At 48.2% G+C, this 23,540-nt stretch overlaps 1 protein-coding gene across 1 annotated transcript in view; it reads left to right on the top strand.

Annotated features, from left to right (window-relative positions):
- Positions 1 to 23,540, top strand: part of TMBIM4 (transmembrane BAX inhibitor motif containing 4) — a 104,345-nt gene that overhangs the window by 19,764 nt on the left and 61,041 nt on the right. Inside the window, exon 6 of the mRNA XM_068130710.2 lies at positions 4,633 to 4,678. Coding sequence (XP_067986811.1) covers positions 4,633 to 4,678 — 46 coding nt within the window. The remainder of the gene's footprint in view (positions 1 to 4,632; positions 4,679 to 23,540) is intronic.

Here is a 23,540-nt window from a genome sequence, read left to right on the forward strand (position 1 = left end):
AACTGTTTTAGCATCTTTTTTGTGTAATGCGGTAATGTCAGCTGATTTCCAAGCATATGGCAGATGGCAGATTACCTTGAGCAAAAGAGAGGGTGAAGTGAACAGAGAGAGGGTGAGATAGAGCGGCAGAGCAGGATTTTAGGACCCGTGGGCTGATGCAGTCTGGTCCAGTCACAGAATCAGAGTCTAGGTTTGACAGAAACTTCTCCACCTTGTCAGGAGAAAAGGACCCAGAGTCCAGGAGCAGCTGGGTTCGACTGGGTAAGGTGGGTACAGAGAGGGATGAGTTTGGGACACAAGACTTTGAGGCAAACACAGAGTTGAGGCATTCAGCTTTTTCGTGTGCTTTGTCAGCTGTGTAGCCCTTTGAGGTAAGGGAGGGGATGGAAGGGGAACAAACACCAGAAACAGATTTGTCCAGATGCCACCAGGATTTGGAGGAGGGAGACAGGTTTGAGAGTGCAGTCTTAAGAGTGGAGAGATATTGTTTCCTGGCTCTCCTGTGGGTAGACACAGACTTGTTCCGAGCTTTGTGAAAGGAACTGAGATAGCCTTCAATGAGGTGAAGGCACGTTGTTTCATGGCAACTGCCTCACCACAAGCTTCAGTGTACCATGGACGGGAGGAAGGGTAAGACAACTGAAGACGAGATGGGATAAATCTGTGCATGAGAGAGAGCAGTTTACTTTGGAAGAATTCCCAGGAAGAGTTGATGTCAGAAGCAGTAGAGATGGGAGATCAGTCCAGATGATTGATGGCTGCTTGAAGACAGTGCCAGTCGGCCTGAGTGAAATGCCAGACTCGTCGGCGCTGAGGAGGCTCTCTGAGAATGGCCAGAGAGATGTCCACTATAACAAGCAAATCATCAGAAGAACCGATTGGAACAGAAGAAGAGCAGCAGACATTTACAGGGAAGTTAGTCATAACCAAGTCAAGAAGAGAAGGTGCTCCATTGACTGAGATCTGGGTCGGGAAATTGACGGATTGTGTCAGTCCCAGTGAGTCACCGAAGTCCTTTGCTGAGGTACCATGGCTGGTGAGAGAGGAACCCACACCCAGCCAGCTGGCATGATGACAGTTGAAGTCACCACATATGAGGAGGAGAGAGTTGGGATGAGTGGATAGAAGTTGGTCCATGTTGTCAGACAGGGAGATGTAAATGGAGTCATCACTGTTTGGAGAACGGTACAACACACATATGAACAAAAGGAGGGAGCGGAGGGGAAGCCGTAGCCAGAGGTACTCCTTGGGGTGGGGTGGAGAGAGGGCAGTGCAGGGAGAGTGAGGAAGAGAGTTTTTGATAAAGATAGCAACCCCACCACCAGGGCGAGGCTCAGGTCTATCATACCGGAGGAGGGAGTAACCAGGAAGAGATATTAAGGAATCGGAGACATCTTGAAGGAGGAAAGTTTCTGTTAAGCAGGTTACGTCTGGTTTGTCAGAAGCAACCTGAACGGAGAGATCAATCAGGTTTGAGCAAGGACCCTGGATGTTTGAGGTCCATACTGTTAAGGAAGAGGGAGGGGAGCATCGGGTACAGGGGAGGCGAGGGGAGGGGTAGGGTAAGATGAGGGGTGAGTGGGGGAGGTAGGGAGAGCTGTTGATAGTGTGTCAGAGATTGCAGAAGAGTTGGAGAAAGGGAAGGATGAGGAGGACAAAAGGTTTGATGGTGATGGGATCAGGCACAGTGAGGTGTTGTATGAGGGGGTGCAGAGCAAAGTCGAAGGTTGGAGGAGGTGGATCTGTGAGATGGAAGGGAGAGGAAATGGGGAGGTGCCGCTTTGAGGGGGACGGGGAGGAATTGGAGAAAGGTGGCCGGGGGGTGGGGGGGGGAGATTAGAAGGGGATTTTTTTTGTTTGTTTTGTATACAAGATCGAGGCTCGTGAAAGAGCGAACATTAATCACACAGAAAGACAAACCGACACATAAAACATATAACATCGGGAGCGGTAGACAAGATGGGGAGAGAGGGGGAAGGACACCAACACAACATTTGAGAGCAGGGACCGAGAGACATGGAGACATCGAGAGATCTGTCAGAGGGAGAGGGCTTTGGGGGGGGGGGGGGCATGGGAAGGGGCGGGCATGGGAAGGGGGGGGGGTGGGAGAGGTATAAAACATATGGACACTGCCAGGACTTCCAGGAAAGAAGTTGGAATTTCAAACAAGGTGGATCTGGGGTGAATTAGCGGGGGTAGAAAAGATCAAGGCTTTGGATTGGGGAAGATAAGAGATGGTGGTGAACAGCTGTTTTAAAGACCTGGAGGGAGGAGTGGGATTGAAGGGAGTGAGGGAGTTTGTTCCTGAGGCGGGAGAAAAGAGGAATGAAAGATGGAAGGTGAGCAGAGAGCCGAGATTTTGGCAGTTTAACCATCGGAGGGTTGCTGGCAGATCTTGTGCGACCTGTAGGAATATTTGGGGGACAGAGCACAGAGAGAGCTGGGGGTGCAAGGCCGGAGAGGAGTTGGAAGAAGACAGAAAGACCACCTACCTGCCTGCGTTGAGTGAGTGAAAGGCCCTCAGAGATAGCTTCATCACGGGAGATTCCAATAATTCTGAAAGCTTTGGTTTCAACAGCGTGAAGCCGAGCTAGGTGTGAGGCAGGAGCACCGGCCCATAGGGGAGAACAGTATTCCATTGAGCTGCGGATGAAAGCCTTGTATGTGGTGAGGAGCTCAGATGTGCCGAGGAAGGACTTCGCACGATGGAGGATGCCCAGTCGGCGACTGGCTTTGGAGGCCAGCTTGGAAATGTGGTTTTCCCAAGAAAGATCATGGCAGATAGTGAGACCCAAAAGCTTGAGCGACAGAACTTCTTGGAGAGGATTGTTGAGAAAGTAGATGGGAGGGTTGTCCAGTCGATCTTTTCGGAGAGACATAGTAAGAGTGTGAGATTTGTCAGGATTGAAAGACATGTTCCACTTGTTTGACCAGTCTGTAATTTTGTCCAAGTCTTCAGAGAGTGAGGAGGCTGCAGACTGCCGATCTGAGGGAAGAGGAATGGAGCGGCAGAGAGTGGAGTCATCAACAAAGAGATAGAGAGGATTTTCCAGAGAGGCGGAGAGATCATTGATAAAGACCAGAAAAAGCACAAGGCCCAGAACACTGCCTTGGGGAACTCCAGCCTGAACAGGAAGGGGAGATGAGAGAAATCCATTCAGGGCCACACGTTGACTACGACCAGAGAGGAAGTCCGCAAGCCATGCATGGAGATTTCCATGGATGGGTGGGTGGGGTGTGTTTTGAAGGGGAGGGGGGAGAATTGAAAGGGAGGGTTGAGGGGGGAGTTTCGGAGGGGAGGGGTGAGGGGGGATTTTCGGAGGGGAGGGGTGATGGGGGAGTTTAGAAAGTGGACGATTAATGGGAAATGAACATTTATTACAAACTGGGTTTGTTGTGATTTTCAAGTCAGAGATCCGTTTGAAAATTATAGAGGAGGGGTGGAATGAAGGTGAGTTTACAGAATATAGAAAGGAAGAACTGTAAGAGATTGAATTGAAGAGGACATTAAAAAAAGCCTTTTAAGTAGGAAGAAAAACAGCGTGTTATAATAAACCACTGAATAAAACACTGCAGGGGAAAGTTTAAACATATTTAAATAATATTTAAACAAAACCGTGAAAAACAATCTGGGAAAAATCCCTGAAGTGAGGGCGTGGACCTGAGAAATGAGGAGAAATGGTTGAATGAATGAGTATGGTGGAAACTGGAATTGGAAAGGTGAGTATCGGCTGGAGATGGAAGGAAGAAGTGGAAGAAAAGGAGATAAAGGGGGCGGGCGAGACAAAAGCACACGTGGGCGGGGCCCGCGAGGAGAGAAGGAAATAATAATTTATTTGTTTGTTTGTTTTTGCATATAAAACGTTAGACAAAGGGTAGATGTTTGGGCGAGTTAGGGGGAGAAAAGAAAATCAAAGAAACAGCAATACAGCGAAGGAAAGAACTTAAATTCACAAAACACCAATGGGGGGAGGGAAGCCTCAAGGTACTAGGCCACGCAGACTGTACCAACAGAAAACGATTAATTACACACAAGTTTGCATGAACGACAAACCGAGACTAACTAGAAACACACGGTAACACATACACAGTAAAATAACGAGTGGAAATTTCACAACGACACGAATGGGAAAATACTTAACTTTGATGACGTGGAGAGCTCGCAGGACGCTTCGTTGCCGGCGGAACCGGAAGCGGTTGTTCTTCCATGAATTTCCCTAATAATGCAAATTATCTGGAATGAACTTTGACGCAGCACTGCCAAGTAACATCTTACAAATGTTGCCACCACACTAGCTGTCACTACTTCCTGTTTACAAACAATCTGTTGATCCTTTGAGCAAAGACACGGGTGTTTTGGCCCAATTCGGGCAGCAGGAATTGGTCATCCCATGCACATGCCGAGCTAGATTTTTCGCAAATTTGGCATACCTTGACCTGTCTACAGCGTCAGACTTTTTGACAGCCAGGGTCAGAACCAAACCACCGACCTTCCACACACAGAGCAGACGCTCTAACCCCAATGCTACCAAGTCTGAACACTCTCTGATTTCCTGTGGTTTAACGTGTGCAACATCCCTTATTTGGTTTTCATGCCCTGTTCATACTTTCTTCTTCTTGTTACCTCCTCAGCTTGTTTGTGGGTCTCTGCATGCTGCTTGGCAGCGTCTTCCTGAGGGTAAGTCCGTCATATACTTGTGCTCACTCGCTCAGTCACTGACACGACACACTACCAGGAAGACCATTTATAGCTCGGTTGAGATACGAACCCAAGTTAAACAGCTCAGAGTCGTGTGTATACCTTGTTACATGACAACATTACATTATTACATTGTTAATTACATTCGATCTGTGGCACAGTGATTTTAGGCTCTTTTTGTCATTAACTTTTTTTTGAAAGGTTATTATTGGTTAGGGATATCGATTGAAAGGAATGGCGGTATCATAATAACCAAAGGTGGACGGAGGATACGTTTTCAGCCGTTTGTCTGTACGTCTGTGAGCGCGATATCTCAAAACGTTGTGGACGGATTTGGATGAAAATTGGTGGACAGGTTGGGAGTGTGACAAGGACGAATCGATTCGACTTTGGTGAAGATCTGAATGTGGTTCCAGCCTATCGGTGGGATACAAAACATAAACTGTTCAGCCTGACAAACGTATGCGCTCTACCGAGTGACGTTCGAATTTATTGTATTTTTCGACAGGATCTAAGGCTCATGAAGGAGCTATCACACATAAATCACGTGCGTGTATGTAGGTAGAGATACCAAACAACACTGGACTTAATTTTCTAACGTGAGACAAACACAGCCATTGATGTTGGGCAAAGTAACATCCGAGAGCATTCTGGGTGCCGCTGATGCCATCTTGTGGCATCACCTTTCTCTTTACTCTCAGTGGGGAACTTTAACGAGAAACCACTCCCTTCCCATCCTCTTTTCCCCCATCACTCTTTCCCTGTTCCCCATCACTCTTTCCATCTTCCCCATCACTCTTTCCATCTTCCCCCCTCACTCTCTCCCTATTCTCATCTTGCCCTTTTCCTTTTCCCTCCTCACTCTCTCCCTGTTCTCATCTTGCTCTTTTCCTTTTCCCCCCTCACTCTCTCCCTATTCTCATCTTGCTATTTTCCTCTTCCCTCCTCACTCTCTCCCTATTCTCATTTTGCTCTTTTCCTTTTCCCTCCTCACTCTCTCCCCATTCTCATCTTGCTCTTTTCCTTTTCCCTCCTCACTCTCTCCCTATTCTCATCTTGCCCTTTTCCTCTTCCATCCTCACTCTCTCCCTATTCTCATCTTGCTCTTTTCCTCTTCCCTCCTCACTCTCTCCCTATTCTCATCTTGCCCTTTTCCTTTTCCGTCCTCACTCTCTCCCTATTCTCATCTTGCTCTTTTCCTCTTCCCTCCTCACTCTCTCCCTATTCTCATCTTGCCCTTTTCCTTTTCCGTCCTCACTCTCTCCCTATTCTCATCTTGCTCTTTTCCTCTTCCCTCCTCACTCTCTCCCTATTCTCATCTTGCTCTTTTCCTCTTCCCTCCTCACTCTCTCCCTATTCTCATCTTGCCCTTTTCCTTTTCCCTCCTCACTCTCTCCCTATTCTCATCTTGCCCTTTTCCTTTTCCCTCCTCACTCTCTCCCTATTATCATCTTGCTCTTTTCCTTTTCCCTCCTCACTCTCCCTATTCTCATCTTGCTCTTTTCCTCTTCCCTCCTCACTCTCTCCCTATTCTCATCTTGCCCTTTTCCTTTTCCCTCCTCACTCTCTCCCTATTCTCATCTTGCCCTTTTCCTTTTCCCTCCTCACTCTCTCCCTATTATCATCTTGCCCTTTTCCTTTTCCGTCCTCACTCTCTCCCTATTCTCATCTTGCTCTTTTCCTTTTCCCTCCTCACTCTCCCTATTCTCATCTTGCTCTTTTCCTCTTCCCTCCTCACTCTCTCCCTATTATCATCTTGCTCTTTTCCTCTTCCCTCCTCACTCTCTCCCTATTCTCATCTTGCCCTTTTCCTCTTCCCTCCTCACTCTCTCCCTATTCTCATCTTGCTCTTTTCCTCTTCCCTCCTCACTCTCTCCCTATTCTCATCTTGCTCTTTTCCTTTTCCCTCCTCACTCTCTCCCTATTCCCATCTTGCTATTTTACTCTTCCCTCCATCACTCTCTCCCTATTCTCATCTTGCCCTTTTCCTTTTCCCTCCTCACTCTCTCCCTATTCTCATCTTGCTCTTTTCCTCTTCCCTCCTCACTCTCTCCCTATTCTCATCTTGCTCTTTTCCTCTTCCCTCCTCACTCTCTCCCTATTCTCATCTTGCTCTTTTCCTCTTCCCTCCATCACTCTCTCCCTATTCTCATCTTGCTATTTTACTCTTCCCTCCATCACTCTCTCCCTATTCTCATCTTGCCCTTTTCCTTTTCCCTCCTCACTCTCTCCCTATTCTCATCTTGCTCTTTGCCTCTTCCCTCCATCACTCTCTCCCTATTCCCATCTTGCTATTTTCCTCTTCCCTCCTCACTCTCTCCCTATTCTCATCTTGCTCTTTTCCTCTTCCCTCCATCACTCTCTCCCTATTCTCATCTTGCTATTTTACTCTTCCCTCCATCACTCTCTCCCTATTCTCATCTTGCCCTTTTCCTTTTCCCACCTCACTCTCTCCCTATTCTCATCTTGCGCTTTTCCTCTTCCCTCCTCACTCTCTCCCTATTCTCATCTTGCTATTTTACTCTTCCCTCCATCACTCTCTCCCTATTCTCATCTTGCCCTTTTCCTTTTCCCACCTCACTCTCTCCCTATTCTCATCTTGCGCTTTTCCTCTTCCCTCCTCACTCTCTCGCTATTCTCATCTTGCTCTTTTCCTCTTCCCTCCTCACTCTCTCCCTATTCTCATCTTGCTATTTTACTCTTCCCTCCATCACTCTCTCCCTATTCTCATCTTGCTATTTTCCTCTTCCCTCCTCACTCTCTCCCTGTTCTCATCTTGCTATTTTCCTTTTCCCTCCTCACTCTCTCCCTATTCTCATCTTGCCCTTTTCCTTTTCCCTCCTCACTCTCTCCCTGTTCTCATCTTGCTATTTTCCTCTTCCCTCCTCACTCTCTCCCTATTCTCATCTTGCCCTTTTCCTCTTCCCTCCTCACTCTCTCCCTATTCTCATCTTGCCCTTTTCCTTTTCCCTCCTCACTCTCTCCCTATTCTCATCTTGCCCTGTTCCTTTTCCCTCCTCACTCTCTCCCTGTTCTCATCTTGCCCTGTTCCTTTTCCCTCCTCACTCTCTCCCTATTCTCATCTTGCTCTTTTCCTTTTCCCTCCTCACTCTCTCCCTATTCTCATCTTGCCCTGTTCCTTTTCCCTCCTCACTCTCTCCCTATTCTCATCTTGCTCTTTTCCTTTTCCCTCCTCACTCTCTCCCTATTCTCATCTTGCTCTTTTCCTTTTCCCTCCTCACTCTCTCCCTATTCTCATCTTGCCCTGTTCCTTTTCCCCCCTCACTCTCTCCCTATTCTCATCTTGCTCTTTTCCTTTTCCCTCCTCACTCTCTCCCTATTCTCATCTTGCTCTTTTCCTTTTCCCTCCTCACTCTCTCCCTATTCTCATCTTGCTCTTTTCCTTTTCCCTCCTCACTCTCTCCCTATTCTCATCTTGCTCTTTTCCTTTTCCCTCCTCACTCTCTCCCTATTCTCATCTTGCCCTGTTCCTTTTCCCTCCTCACTCTCTCCCTATTCTCATCTTGCTCTTTTCCTTTTCCCTCCTCACTCTCTCCCTATTCTCATCTTGCTCTTTTCCTTTTCCCTCCTCACTCTCTCCCTATTCTCATCTTGCCCTGTTCCTTTTCCCTCCTCACTCTCTCCCTATTCTCATCTTGCTCTTTTCCTTTTCCCTCCTCACTCTCTCCCTATTCTCATCTTGCCCTTTTCCTTTTCCCTCCTCACTCTCTCCCTATTCTCATCTTGCTCTTTTCCTTTTCCCTCCTCACTCTCTCCCTATTCTCATCTTGCCCTTTTCCTTTTCCCCCCTCACTCTCTCCCCATTCTCATCTTGCCCTTTTCCTCTTCCCTCCTCACTCTCTCCCTATTCCCATCTTGCTCTTTTCCTTTTCCCCCCTCACTCTCTCCCTATCCCCATCTTGCTATTTTCCTCTTCCCTCCTCACTCTCTCCCTATTCCCATCTTGCTCTTTTCCTTTTCCCCCCTCACTCTCTCCCTATTCTCATCTTGCCCTTTTCCTTTTCCCCCCTCACTCTCTCCCTATTCTCATCTTGCCCTTTTCCTTTTCCCCCCTCACTCTCTCCCTATTCCCATCTTGCTCTTTTCCTTTTCCCCCCTCACTCTCTCCCTATTCTCATCTTGCCCTTTTCCTTTTCCCCCCTCACTCTCTCCCTATTCCCATCTTGCTCTTTTCCTCTTCCCTGCTCACTCTCTCCCTATTCCCATCTTGCTCTTTTCCTTTTCCCCCCTCACTCTCTCCCTATTCTCATCTTGCTCTTTTCCTTTTCCCCCCTCACTCTCTCCCTATTCTCATCTTGCCCTTTTCCTTTTCCCCCCTCACTCTCTCCCTATTCTCATCTTGCCCTTTTCCTTTTCCCCCCTCACTCTCTCCCTATTCTCATCTTGCCCTTTTCCTTTCCCCCCCTCACTCTCTCCCTATTCTCATCTTGCTCTTTTCCTTTTCCCCCCTCATTCTCTCCCTATTCTCATCTTGCCCTTTTCCTTTTCCCCCCTCACTCTCTCCCTATTCTCATCTTGCCCTTTTCCTTTTCCCCCCTCACTCTCCCTATTCTCATCTTGCTCTTTTCCTTTTCCCCCCTCACTCTCTCCCTATTCTCATCTTGCTCTTTTCCTTTTCCCCCCTCACTCTCTCCCTATTCTCATCTTGCTCTTTTCCTTTTCCCCCCTCACTCTCTCCCTATTCTCATCTTGCTCTTTTCCTTTTCCCCCCTCACTCTCTCCCTATTCTCATCTTGCTCTTTTCCTTTTCCCCCCTCACTCTCTCCCTATTCTCATCTTGCTCTTTTCCTTTTCCCCCCTCACTCTCTCCCTATTCTCATCTTGCTCTTTTCCTTTTCCCTCCTCACTCTCTCCCTATTCTCATCTTGCTCTTTTCCTTTTCCCCCCTCACTCTCTCCCTATTCTCATCTTGCCCTTTTCCTTTTCCCCCCTCACTCTCTCCCTATTCTCATCTTGCTCTTTTCCTGTTCCCCCCTCACTCTCTCCCTATTCTCATCTTGCTCTTTTCCTTTTCCCCCCTCACTCTCTCCCTATTCTCATCTTGCTCTTTTCCTTTTCCCCCCTCACTCTCTCCCTATTCTCATCTTGCTCTTTTCCTTTTCCCCCCTCACTCTCTCCCTATTCTCATCTTGCCCTTTTCCTTTTCCCCCCTCACTCTCTCCCTATTCTCATCTTGCCCTTTTCCTTTTCCCCTCCTCACTCTCTCCCTATTCTCATCTTGCTCTTTTCCTTTTCCCCCCTCACACTCTCCCTATTCTCATCTTGCCCTGTTCCTTTTCCCTCCTCACTCTCTCCCTGTTCTCATCTTGCCCTGTTCCTTTTCCCTCCTCACTCTCTCCCTATTCTCATCTTGCTCTTTTCCTTTTCCCTCCTCACTCTCTCCCTATTCTCATCTTGCCCTGTTCCTTTTCCCTCCTCACTCTCTCCCTATTCTCATCTTGCTCTTTTCCTTTTCCCTCCTCACTCTCTCCCTATTCTCATCTTGCTCTTTTCCTTTTCCCTCCTCACTCTCTCCCTATTCTCATCTTGCCCTGTTCCTTTTCCCCCCTCACTCTCTCCCTATTCTCATCTTGCTCTTTTCCTTTTCCCTCCTCACTCTCTCCCTATTCTCATCTTGCTCTTTTCCTTTTCCCTCCTCACTCTCTCCCTATTCTCATCTTGCTCTTTTCCTTTTCCCTCCTCACTCTCTCCCTATTCTCATCTTGCTCTTTTCCTTTTCCCTCCTCACTCTCTCCCTATTCTCATCTTGCCCTGTTCCTTTTCCCTCCTCACTCTCTCCCTATTCTCATCTTGCTCTTTTCCTTTTCCCTCCTCACTCTCTCCCTATTCTCATCTTGCTCTTTTCCTTTTCCCTCCTCACTCTCTCCCTATTCTCATCTTGCCCTGTTCCTTTTCCCTCCTCACTCTCTCCCTATTCTCATCTTGCTCTTTTCCTTTTCCCTCCTCACTCTCTCCCTATTCTCATCTTGCCCTTTTCCTTTTCCCTCCTCACTCTCTCCCTATTCTCATCTTGCTCTTTTCCTTTTCCCTCCTCACTCTCTCCCTATTCTCATCTTGCCCTTTTCCTTTTCCCCCCTCACTCTCTCCCCATTCTCATCTTGCCCTTTTCCTCTTCCCTCCTCACTCTCTCCCTATTCCCATCTTGCTCTTTTCCTTTTCCCCCCTCACTCTCTCCCTATCCCCATCTTGCTATTTTCCTCTTCCCTCCTCACTCTCTCCCTATTCCCATCTTGCTCTTTTCCTTTTCCCCCCTCACTCTCTCCCTATTCTCATCTTGCCCTTTTCCTTTTCCCCCCTCACTCTCTCCCTATTCTCATCTTGCCCTTTTCCTTTTCCCCCCTCACTCTCTCCCTATTCCCATCTTGCTCTTTTCCTTTTCCCCCCTCACTCTCTCCCTATTCTCATCTTGCCCTTTTCCTTTTCCCCCCTCACTCTCTCCCTATTCCCATCTTGCTCTTTTCCTCTTCCCTGCTCACTCTCTCCCTATTCCCATCTTGCTCTTTTCCTTTTCCCCCCTCACTCTCTCCCTATTCTCATCTTGCTCTTTTCCTTTTCCCCCCTCACTCTCTCCCTATTCTCATCTTGCCCTTTTCCTTTTCCCCCCTCACTCTCTCCCTATTCTCATCTTGCCCTTTTCCTTTTCCCCCCTCACTCTCTCCCTATTCTCATCTTGCCCTTTTCCTTTCCCCCCCTCACTCTCTCCCTATTCTCATCTTGCTCTTTTCCTTTTCCCCCCTCATTCTCTCCCTATTCTCATCTTGCCCTTTTCCTTTTCCCCCCTCACTCTCTCCCTATTCTCATCTTGCCCTTTTCCTTTTCCCCCTCACTCTCTCCCTATTCTCATCTTGCTCTTTTCCTTTTCCCCCCTCACTCTCTCCCTATTCTCATCTTGCTCTTTTCCTTTTCCCCCCTCACTCTCTCCCTATTCTCATCTTGCTCTTTTCCTTTTCCCCCCTCACTCTCTCCCTATTCTCATCTTGCTCTTTTCCTTTTCCCCCCTCACTCTCTCCCTATTCTCATCTTGCTCTTTTCCTTTTCCCCCCTCACTCTCTCCCTATTCTCATCTTGCTCTTTTCCTTTTCCCCCCTCACTCTCTCCCTATTCTCATCTTGCTCTTTTCCTTTTCCCTCCTCACTCTCTCCCTATTCTCATCTTGCTCTTTTCCTTTTCCCCCCTCACTCTCTCCCTATTCTCATCTTGCCCTTTTCCTTTTCCCCCCTCACTCTCTCCCTATTCTCATCTTGCCCTTTTCCTTTTCCCCTCCTCACTCTCTCCCTATTCTCATCTTGCTCTTTTCCTGTTCCCCCCTCACTCTCTCCCTATTCTCATCTTGCTCTTTTCCTTTTCCCCCCTCACTCTCTCCCTATTCTCATCTTGCTCTTTTCCTTTTCCCCCCTCACTCTCTCCCTATTCTCATCTTGCTCTTTTCCTTTTCCCCCCTCACTCTCTCCCTATTCTCATCTTGCCCTTTTCCTTTTCCCCCCTCACTCTCTCCCTATTCTCATCTTGCCCTTTTCCTTTTCCCCTCCTCACTCTCTCCCTATTCTCATCTTGCTCTTTTCCTTTTCCCCCCTCACACTCTCCCTATTCTCATCTTGCTCTTTTCCTTTTTCCCCCTCACTCTCTCCCTATTCTCATCTTGCTCTTTTCCTTTTCCCCCCTCACTCTCTCCCTATTCTCATCTTGCCCTTTTCCTTTTCCCCCCTCACTCTCTCCCTATTCTCATCTTGCCCTTTTCCTTTTCCCCTCCTCACTCTCTCCCTATTCTCATCTTGCTCTTTTCCTTTTCCCCCCTCACACTCTCCCTATTCTCATCTTGCTCTTTTCCTTTTTCCCCCTCACTCTCTCCCTATTCTCATCTTGCTCTTTTCCTTTTCCCCCCTCACTCTCTCCCTATTCTCATCTTGCCCTTTACCTTTTCCCCCCTCACTCTCTCCCTATTCTCATCTTGCCCTTTTCCTTTTTCCCCCTCACTCTCTCCCTATTCTCATCTTGCTCTTTTCCTTTTCCCCCCTCACTCTCTCCCCATTCTCATCTTGCTCTTTTCCTTTTCCCCCCTCACTCTCTCCCCATTCTCATCTTGCTCTTTTCCTTTTCCCCCCTCACTCTCTCCCTATTCTCATCTTGCTCTTTTCCTTTTCCCCCTCACTCTCTCCCCATTCTCATCTTGCTCTTTTCCTTTTCCCCCCTCACTCTCTCCCTATTCTCATCTTGCTCTTTTCCTTTTCCCCCCTCACACTCTCCCTATTCTCATCTTGCTCTTTTCCTTTTTCCCCCTCACTCTCTCCCTATTCTCATCTTGCACTTTTCCTTTTCCCCTCCTCACTCTCTCCCTATTCTCATTTTGCTCTTTTCCTTTTCCCTCCTCACTCTCTCCCCATTCTCATCTTGCTCTTTTCCTTTTCCCCCCTCACTCTCTCCCTATTCTCATCTTGCCCTTTTCCTTTTCCCCCCTCACTCTCTCCCTATTCTCATCTTGCCCTTTTCCTTTTCCCTCCTCACTCTCTCCCTGTTCTCATCTTGTCCTTTTCCTTTTCCCTCCTCACTCTCTCCCTGTTCTCATCTTGCCCTTTTCCTTTTCCCTCCTCACTCTCTCCCTATTCTCATCTTGCCCTTTTCCTTTTCCCTCCTCACTCTCTCCCTGTTCTCATCTTGCTCTTTTCCTTTTGCCTCCTCACTCTCTCCCTGTTCTCATCTTGCCCTTTTCCTTTTCCCTCCTCACTCTCTCCCTATTCTCATCTTGCCCTTTTCCTTTTCCCCCCTCACTCTCTCCCTATTCTCATCTTGCTCTTTTCCTTTCCCCCCTCACTCTCTCCCTTTTCTCATCTTGCTCTTTTCCTTTTCCCCCCTCACTCTCTCCCTTTTCTCATCTTGCCCTTTTCCTTTTCCCCCCTCACTCTCTCCCTATTCTCATCTTGCTCTTTTCCTTTTCCCTCCTCACTCTCTCCCTGTTCTCATCTTGCCCTTTTCCTTTTCCCTCCTCACTCTCTCCCTATTCTCATCTTGCCCTTTTCCTTTTCCCCCCTCACTCTCTCCCTATTGTCATCTTGCTCTTTTCCTTTTCCCCCCTCACTCTCTCCCTATTCTCATCTTCCCCTTTTCCTTTTCCCCCCTCACTCTCTCCCTATTCTCTTCTTGCTCTTTTCCTTTTCCCCCCTCACTCTCCCTATTCTCATCTTCCCCTTTTCCTTTTCCCCCCTCACTCTCTCCCTATTCTCATCTTGCCCTTTTCCTTTTCCCCCCTCACTCTCTCCCTATTCTCATCTGGCTCTTTTCCTTTTCCCCCCTCACTCTCTCCCTATCCCCATCTTGCTATTTTCCTCTTCCCTCCTCACTCTCTCCCTATTCCCATCTTGCTCTTTTCCTTTTCCCCCCTCACTCTCTCCCTATTCTCATCTTGCCCTTTCCTTTTCCCCCCTTACTCTCTCCCTATTCTCATCTTGCCCTTTTCCTTTTCCCCCCTCACTCTCTCCCTATTCCCATCTTGCTCTTTTCCTTTTCCCCCCTCACTCTCTCCCTATTCTCATCTTGCCCTTTACCTTTTCCCCCCTCACTCTCTCCCTATTCCCATCTTGCTCTTTTCCTCTTCCCTCCTCACTCTCTCCCTATTCCCATCTTGCCCTTTTCCTTTTCCCCCCTCACTCTCTCCCTATTCTCATCTTGCTCTTTTCCTTTTCCCCTCCTCACTCTCTCCCTATTCTCATCTTGCTCTTTTCCTTTTCCCTCCTCACTCTCTCCCCATTCTCATCTTGCTCTTTTCCTTTTCCCCCCTCACTCTCTCCCTATTCTCATCTTGCCCTTTTCCTTTTCCCCCCTCACTCTCTCCCTATTCTCATCTTGCCCTTTTCCTTTTCCCTCCTCACTCTCTCCCTGTTCTCATCTTGCCCTTTTCCTTTTCCCTCCTCACTCTCTCCCTGTTCTCATCTTGCCCTTTTCCTTTTCCCTCCTCACTCTCTCCCTATTCTCATCTTGCCCTTTTCCTTTTCCCTCCTCACTCTCTCCCTGTTCTCATCTTGCTCTTTTCCTTTTCCCTCCTCACTCTCTCCCTGTTCTCATCTTGCCCTTTTCCTTTTCCCTCCTCACTCTCTCCCTATTCTCATCTTGCCCTTTTCCTTTCCCCCCCTCACTCTCTCCCTATTCTCATCTTGCTCTTTTCCTTTCCCCCCTCACTCTCTCCCTTTTCTCATCTTGCTCTTTTCCTTTTCCCCCCTCACTCTCTCCCTTTTCTCATCTTGCCCTTTTCCTTTTCCCCCCTCACTCTCTCCCTATTCTCATCTTGCTCTTTTCCTTTTCCCTCCTCACTCTCTCCCTGTTCTCATCTTGCCCTTTTCCTTTTCCCTCCTCACTCTCTCCCTATTCTCATCTTGCCCTTTTCCTTTTCCCCCCTCACTCTCTCCCTATTCTCATCTTGCTCTTTTCCTTTTCCCCCCTCACTCTCTCCCTATTCTCATCTTCCCCTTTTCCTTTTCCCCCCTCACTCTCTCCCTATTCTCTTCTTGCTCTTTTCCTTTCCCCCCCTCACTCTCTCCCTATTCTCATCTTCCCCTTTTCCTTTTCCCCCCTCACTCTCTCCCTATTCTCATCTTGCCCTTTTCCTTTTCCCCCCTCACTCTCTCCCTATTCTCATCTGGCTCTTTTCCTTTTCCCCCCTCACTCTCTCCCTATCCCCATCTTGCTATTTTCCTCTTCCCTCCTCACTCTCTCCCTATTCCCATCTTGCTCTTTTCCTTTTCCCCCCTCACTCTCTCCCTATTCTCATCTTGCCCTTTTCCTTTTCCCCCCTCACTCTCTCCCTATTCTCATCTTGCCCTTTTCCTTTTCCCCCTCACTCTCTCCCTATTCCCATCTTGCTCTTTTCCTTTTCCCCCCTCACTCTCTCCCTATTCTCATCTTGCCCTTTACCTTTTCCCCCCTCACTCTCTCCCTATTCCCATCTTGCTCTTTTCCTCTTCCCTCCTCACTCTCTCCCTATTCCCATCTTGCTCTTTTCCTTTTCCCCCCTCACTCTCTCCCTATTCTCATCTTGCTCTTTTCCTTTTCCCCCCTCACTCTCTCCCTATTCTCATCTTGCTCTTTTCCTTTTCCCCCCTCACTCTCTCCCTATTCTCATCTTGCCCTTTTCCTTTCCCCCCCTCACTCTCTCCCTATTCTCATCTTGCCCTTTTCCTTTTCCCCCCTCACTCTCTCCCTATTCTCATCTTGCCCTTTTCCTTTTCCCCCCTCACTCTCCCTATTCTCATCTTGCCCTTTTCCTTTTCCCCCCTCACTCTCTCCCTATTCTCATCTTGCCCTTTTCCTTTTCCCCCCTCACTCTCTCCCTATTCTCATCTTGCCCTTTTCCTTTTCCCCCCTCACTCTCCCTATTCTCATCTTGCCCTTTTCCTTTTCCCCCCTCACTCTCTCCCTATTCTCATCTTGCTCTTTTCCTTTTCCCCCCTCATTCTCTCCCTATTCTCATCTTGCCCTTTTCCTTTTCCCCCCTCACTCTCTCCCTATTCTCATCTTGCCCTTTTCCTTTTCCCCCCTCACTCTCCCTATTCTCATCTTGCTCTTTTCCTTTTCCCCCCTCACTCTCTCCCTATTCTCATCTTGCCCTTTTCCTTTTCCCCCCCTCACTCTCTCCCTATTCTCATCTTGCTCTTTTCCTTTTCCCTCCTCACTCTCTCCCTATTCTCATCTTGCCCTTTTCCTTTTCCCCCCTCACTCTCTCCCTATTCTCATCTTGCCCTTTTCCTTTTCCCCTCCTCACTCTCTCCCTATTCTCATCTTGCTCTTTTCCTTTTCCCCCCTCACTCTCTCCCTATTCTCATCTTGCTCTTTTCCTTTTCCCCCCTCACTCTCTCCCTATTCTCATCTTGCTCTTTTCCTTTTCCCCCCTCACTCTCTCCCTATTCTCATCTTGCCCTTTTCCTTTTCCCTCCTCACTCTCTCCCTATTCTCATCTTGCTCTTTTCCTGTTCCCCCCTCACTCTCTCCCTATTCTCATCTTGCTCTTTTCCTTTTCCCCCCTCACTCTCTCCCTATTCTCATCTTGCTCTTTTCCTTTTCCCCCCTCACTCTCTCCCTATTCTCATCTTGCTCTTTTCCTTTTCCCCCCTCACTCTCTCCCTATTCTCATCTTGCCCTTTTCCTTTTCCCCCCTCACTCTCTCCCTATTCTCATCTTCCCCTTTTCCTTTTCCCCTCCTCACTCTCTCCCTATTCTCATCTTGCTCTTTTCCTTTTCCCCCCTCACTCTCTCCCTATTCTCATCTTGCTCTTTTCCTTTTTCCCCCTCACTCTCTCCCTATTCTCATCTTGCTCTTTTCCTTTTCCCCCCTCACTCTCTCCCTATTCTCATCTTGCCCTTTTCCTTTTTCCCCCTCACTCTCTCCCTATTCTCATCTTGCTCTTTTCCTTTTCCCCTCCTCACTCTCTCCCTATTCTCATCTTGCTCTTTTCCTGTTCCCCCCTCACTCTCTCCCTATTCTCATCTTGCTCTTTTCCTTTCCCCTCCTCACTCTCTCCCTATTCTCATCTTGCTCTTTTCCTGTTCCCCCCTCACTCTCTCCCTATTCTCATCTTGCTCTTTTCCTTTTCCCCCCTCACTCTCTCCCTATTCTCATCTTGCTCTTTTCCTTTTCCCCCCTCACTCTCTCCCTATTCTCATCTTGCTCTTTTCCTTTTCCCCCCTCACTCTCTCCCTATTCTCATCTTGCCCTTTTCCTTTCCCCCCCTCACTCTCTCCCTATTCTCATCTTGCTCTTTTCCTTTTCCCCTCCTCACTCTCTCCCTATTCTCATCTTGCTCTTTTCCTTTTCCCCCCTCACACTCTCCCTATTCTCATCTTGCTCTTTTCCTTTTCCCCCCTCACACTCTCCCTATTCTCATCTTGCTCTTTTCCTTTTCCCCCTCCTCACTCTCTCCCCATTCTCATCTTGCTCTTTTCCTTTTCCCCCCTCACACTCTCCCTATTCTCATCTTGCTCTTTTCCTTTTCCCCCCTCACACTCTCCCTATTCTCATCTTGCCCTTTTCCTTTTCCCCCCTCACACTCTCCCTATTCTCATCTTGCTCTTTTCCTTTTCCCCCCTCACTCTCTCCCTATTCTCATCTTGCCCTTTTCCTTTTCCCCCCTCACTCTCTCCCCATTCTCATCTTGCTCTTTTCCTTTTCCCCCCTCACACTCTCCCTATTCTCATCCTGCCCTTTTCCTTTTCCCCTCCTCACTCTCTCCCCATTCTCATCTTGCTCTTTTCCTTTTCCCCCCTCACACTCTCCCTATTCTCATCTTGCTCTTTTCCTTTTTCCCCCTCACTCTCCCTATTCTCATCTTGCTCTTTTCCTTTTCCCCCCTCACTCTCTCCCTATTCTCATCTTGCCCTTTTCCTTTTCCCCCCTCACTCTCTCCCTATTCTCATCTTGCTCTTTTCCTTTTCCCCTCCTCACTCTCTCCCTATTCTCATCTTGCTCTTTTCCTGTTCCCCCCTCACTCTCTCCCTATTCTCATCTTGCTCTTTTCCTTTTCCCCCCTCACTCTCTCCCTATTCTCATCTTGCTCTTTTCCTTTTCCCCCCTCACTCTCTCCCTATTCTCATCTTGCTCTTTTCCTGTTCCCCCCTCACTCTCTCCCTATTCTCATCTTGCTCTTTTCCTTTTCCCCCCTCACTCTCTCCCTATTCTCATCTTGCTCTTTTCCTTTTCCCCCCTCACTCTCTCCCTATTCTCATCTTGCTCTTTTCCTTTTCCCCCCTCACTCTCTCCCTATTCTCATCTTGCCCTTTTCCTTTTCCCCCCTCACTCTCTCCCTATTCTCATCTTGCCCTTTTCCTTTTCCCCTCCTCACTCTCTCCCTATTCTCATCTTGCTCTTTTCCTTTTCCCCCCTCACACTCTCCCTATTCTCATCTTGCTCTTTTCCTTTTTCCCCCTCACTCTCTCCCTATTCTCATCTTGCTCTTTTCCTTTTCCCCCCTCACTCTCTCCCTATTCTCATCTTGCCCTTTTCCTTTCCCCCCCTCACTCTCTCCCTATTCTCATCTTGCCCTTTTCCTTTTCCCCTCCTCACTCTCTCCCTATTCTCATCTTGCTCTTTTCCTTTTCCCCCCTCACACTCTCCCTATTCTCATCTTGCTCTTTTCCTTTTTCCCCCTCACTCTCTCCCTATTCTCATCTTGCTCTTTTCCTTTTCCCCCCTCACTCTCTCCCTATTCTCATCTTGCCCTTTTCCTTTTTCCCCCTCACTCTCTCCCTATTCTCATCTTGCTCTTTTCCTTTTTCCCCCTCACTCTCTCCCTATTCTCATCTTGCTCTTTTCCTTTTTCCCCCTCACTCTCTCCCTATTCTCATCTTGCTCTTTTCCTTTTTCCCCCTCACTCTCTCCCTATTCTCATCTTGCCCTTTTCCTTTTCCCCTCCTCACTCTCTCCCTATTCTCATCTTGCTCTTTTCCTTTTTCCCCCTCACTCTCTCCCTATTCTCATCTTGCTCTTTTCCTTTTCCCCCCTCACTCTCTCCCTATTCTCATCTTGCTCTTTTCCTTTTCCCTCCTCACTCTCTCCCTATTCTCATCTTGCTCTTTTCCTTTTCCCTCCTCACTCTCTCCCTATTCTCATCTTGCCCTTTTCCTTTTCCCTCCTCACTCTCTCCCTATTCTCATCTTACTCTTTTCCTTTTCCCTCCTCACTCTCTCCCTATTCTCATCTTGCCCTTTTCCTTTTCCCTCCTCACTCTCTCCCTATTCTCATCTTGCTCTTTTCCTTTTCCCTCCTCACTCTCCCTATTCTCATCTTGCTCTTTTCCTTTTCCCTCCTCACTCTCTCCCTATTCTCATCTTGCCCTTTTCCTTTTCCCTCCTCACTCTCTCCCTATTCTCATCTTGCTCTTTTCCTTTTCCCTCCTCACTCTCCCTATTCTCATCTTGCTCTTTTCCTTTTCCCTCCTCACTCTCTCCCTATTCTCATCTTGCTCTTTTCCTTTTCCCTCCTCACTCTCTCCCTATTCTCATCTTGCCCTTTTCCTTTTCCCTCCTCACTCTCTCCCTATTCTCATCTTGCTCTTTTCCTTTTCCCTCCTCACTCTCCCTATTCTCATCTTGCCCTTTTCCTTTTCCCTCCTCACTCTCTCCCTATTCTCATCTTGCCCTTTTCCTTTTCCCTCCTCACTCTCTCCCTATTCTCTTCTTGCTCTTTTCCTTTTCCCTCCTCACTCTCTCCCCATTCTCATCTTGCTCTTTTCCTTTTCCCCCCTCACTCTCTCCCTATTCTCATCTTGCTCTTTTCCTTTTCCCTCCTCACTCTCTCCCTGTTCTCATCTTGCCCTTTTCCTTTTCCCTCCTCACTCTCTCCCTGTTCTCATCTTGCCCTTTTCCTTTTCCCTCCTCACTCTCTCCCTATTCTCATCTTGCCCTTTTCCTTTTCCCTCCTCACTCTCTCCCTATTCTCATCTTGCCCTTTTCCTTTTCCCCCCTCACTCTCTCCCTATTCTCATCTTGCTCTTTTCCTTTTCCCTCCTCACTCTCTCCCTGTTCTCATCTTGCCCTTTTCCTTTTCCCTCCTCACTCTCTCCCTATTCTCATCTTGCTCTTTTCCTTTTCCCTCCTCACTCTCCCTATTCTCATCTTGCTCTTTTCCTTTTCCCCCCTCACTCTCTCCCTATTCTCATCTTGCTCTTTTCCTTTTCCCTCCTCACTCTCTCCCTGTTCTCATCTTGCCCTTTTCCTTTTCCCTCCTCACTCTCTCCCTGTTCTCATCTTGCCCTTTTCCTTTTCCCTCCTCACTCTCTCCCTATTCTCATCTTGCCCTTTTCCTTTTCCCCCCTCACTCTCTCCCTATTCTCATCTTGCTCTTTTCCTTTTCCCTCCTCACTCTCTCCCTGTTCTCATCTTGCCCTTTTCCTTTTCCCTCCTCACTCTCTCCCTATTCTCATCTTGCCCTTTTCCTTTTCCCCCCTCACTCTCTCCCTATTCTCATCTTGCTCTTTTCCTTTTCCCCCTCACTCTCTCCCCATTCTCATCTTGCCCTTTTCCTTTTCCCCCCTCACTCTCTCCCTATTCTCATCTTGCTCTTTTCCTTTTCCCCCCTCACTCTCTCCCTATTCTCATCTTGCCCTTTTCCTTTTCCCTCCTCACTCTCTCCCTATTCTCATCTTCCCCTTTTCCTTTTCCCCCCTCACTCTCTCCCTATTCTCATCTTGCCCTTTTCCTTTTCCCTCCTCACTCTCTCCCTATTCTCTTCTTGCTCTTTTCCTTTTCCCTCCTCACTCTCTCCCCATTCTCATCTTGCTCTTTTCCTTTCCCCCCCTCACTCTCTCCCTATTCTCATCTTGCTCTTTTCCTTTTCCCTCCTCACTCTCTCCCTGTTCTCATCTTGCCCTTTTCCTTTTCCCTCCTCACTCTCTCCCTATTCTCATCTTGCCCTTTTCCTTTTCCCCCCTCACTCTCTCCCTATTCTCATCTTGCTCTTTTCCTTTTCCCTCCTCACTCTCTCCCTGTTCTCATCTTGCCCTTTTCCTTTTCCCTCCTCACTCTCTCCCTATTCTCATCTTGCCCTTTTCCTTTTCCCCCCTCACTCTCTCCCTATTCTCATCTTGCTCTTTTCCTTTTCCCCCCTCACTCTCTCCCCATTCTCATCTTGCTCTTTTCCTTTTCCCCCCTCACTCTCTCCCTCTTCTCATCTTGCTCTTTTCCTTTTCCCTCCTCACTCTCTCCCTGTTCTCATCTTGCCCTTTTCCTTTTCCCTCCTCACTCTCTCCCTATTCTCATCTTGCCCTTTTCCTTTTCCCCCCTCAATCTCTCCCTATTCTCATCTTGCTCTTTTCCTTTTCCCCCCTCACTCTCTCCCCATTCTCATCTTGCCCTTTTCCTTTTCCCCCCTCACTCTCTCCCTATTCTCATCTTGCTCTTTTCCTTTTCCCCCCTCACTCTCTCCCCATTCTCATCTTGCCCTTTTCCTTTTCCCTCCTCACTCTCTCCCTATTCTCATCTTGCCCTTTTCCTTTTCCCCCCTCACTCTCTCCCTATTCTCATCTTGCTCTTTTCCTTTTCCCCCCTCACTCTCTCCCCATTCTCATCTTGCTCTTTTCCTTTTCCCCCCTCACTCTCTCCCCATTCTCATCTTGCTCTTTTCCTTTTCCCCCCTCACTCTCTCCCTAATCTCATCTTGCTCTTTTCCTTTTCCCCCCTCACTCTCTCCCCATTCTCATCTTGCTCTTTTCCTTTTCCCCCCTCACTCTCTCCCCATTCTCATCTTGCTCTTTTCCTTTTCCCTCCTCACTCTCTCCCTATTCTCATCTTGCCCTTTTCCTTTTCCCCTCCTCACTCTCTCCCTATTCTCATCTTGCTCTTTTCCTTTTCCCCCCTCACACTCTCCCTATTCTCATCTTGCTCTTTTCCTTTTTCCCCCTCACTCTCTCCCTATTCTCATCTTGCCCTTTTCCTTTTCCCCTCCTCACTCTCTCCCTATTCTCATCTTGCTCTTTTCCTTTTCCCTCCTCACTCTCTCCCCATTCTCATCTTGCTCTTTTCCTTTTCCCCCCTCACTCTCTCCCTATTCTCATCTTGCCCTTTTCCTTTTCCCCCCTCACTCTCTCCCTATTCTCATCTTGCCCTTTTCCTTTTCCCTCCTCACTCTCTCCCTGTTCTCATCTTGCCCTTTTCCTTTTCCCTCCTCACTCTCTCCCTGTTCTCATCTTGCCCTTTTCCTTTTCCCTCCTCACTCTCTCCCTATTCTCATCTTGCCCTTTTCCTTTTCCCTCCTCACTCTCTCCCTGTTCTCATCTTGCTCTTTTCCTTTTCCCTCCTCACTCTCTCCCTGTTCTCATCTTGCCCTTTTCCTTTTCCCTCCTCACTCTCTCCCTATTCTCATCTTGCCCTTTTCCTTTTCCCCCCTCACTCTCTCCCTATTCTCATCTTGCTCTTTTCCTTTCCCCCCTCACTCTCTCCTCTTTTCTCATCTTGCTCTTTTCCTTTTCCCCCCTCACTCTCTCCCTTTTCTCATCTTGCCCTTTTCCTTTTCCCCCCTCACTCTCTCCCTATTCTCATCTTGCTCTTTTCCTTTTCCCTCCTCACTCTCTCCCTGTTCTCATCTTGCCCTTTTCCTTTTCCCTCCTCACTCTCTCCCTATTCTCATCTTGCCCTTTTCCTTTTCCCCCCTCACTCTCTCCCTATTCTCATCTTGCTCTTTTCCTTTTCCCCCCTCACTCTCTCCCTATTCTCATCTTCCCCTTTTCCTTTTGCCCCCTCACTCTCTCCCTATTCTCTTCTTGCTCTTTTCCTTTTCCCCCCTCACTCTCTCCCTATTCTCATCTTCCCCTTTTCCTTTTCCCCCCTCACTCTCTCCCTATTCTCATCTTGCTCTTTTCCTTTTCCCTCTTCACTCTCTCCCTATTCTCATCTTGCTCTTTTCCTTTTCCCCCCTCACTCTCTCCCTTTTCTCATCTTGCCCTTTTCCTTTTCCCCCCTCACTCACTCCCTATTCTCATCTTGCCCTTTTCCTTTTCCCTCCTCGCTCTCTCCCCATTCTCATCTTGCTCTTTTCCTTTTCCCTCCTCACTCTCTCCCTATTCTCATCTTGCCCTTTTCCTTTTCCCTCCTCACTCTCTCCCTATTCTCATCTTGCTCTTTTCCTTTTCCCTCCTCACTCTCTCCCTGTTCTCATCTTGCCCTTTTCCTTTTCCCCCCTCACTCACTCCCTATTCTCTTCTTGCTCTTTTCCTTTTCCCTCCTCACTCTCTCCCCATTCTCATCTTGCTCTTTTCCTTTTCCCTCCTCACTCTCTCCCTATTCTCATCTTGCCCTTTTCCTTTTCCCTCCTCACTCTCTCCCTATTCTCATCTTGCTCTTTTCC

This window comes from Myxine glutinosa, chromosome 11 (genome assembly GCF_964187855.1).
Source record: "Myxine glutinosa chromosome 11, kmMyxGlut1.1, whole genome shotgun sequence".
NCBI lineage: Eukaryota > Metazoa > Chordata > Myxini > Myxiniformes > Myxinidae > Myxine > Myxine glutinosa.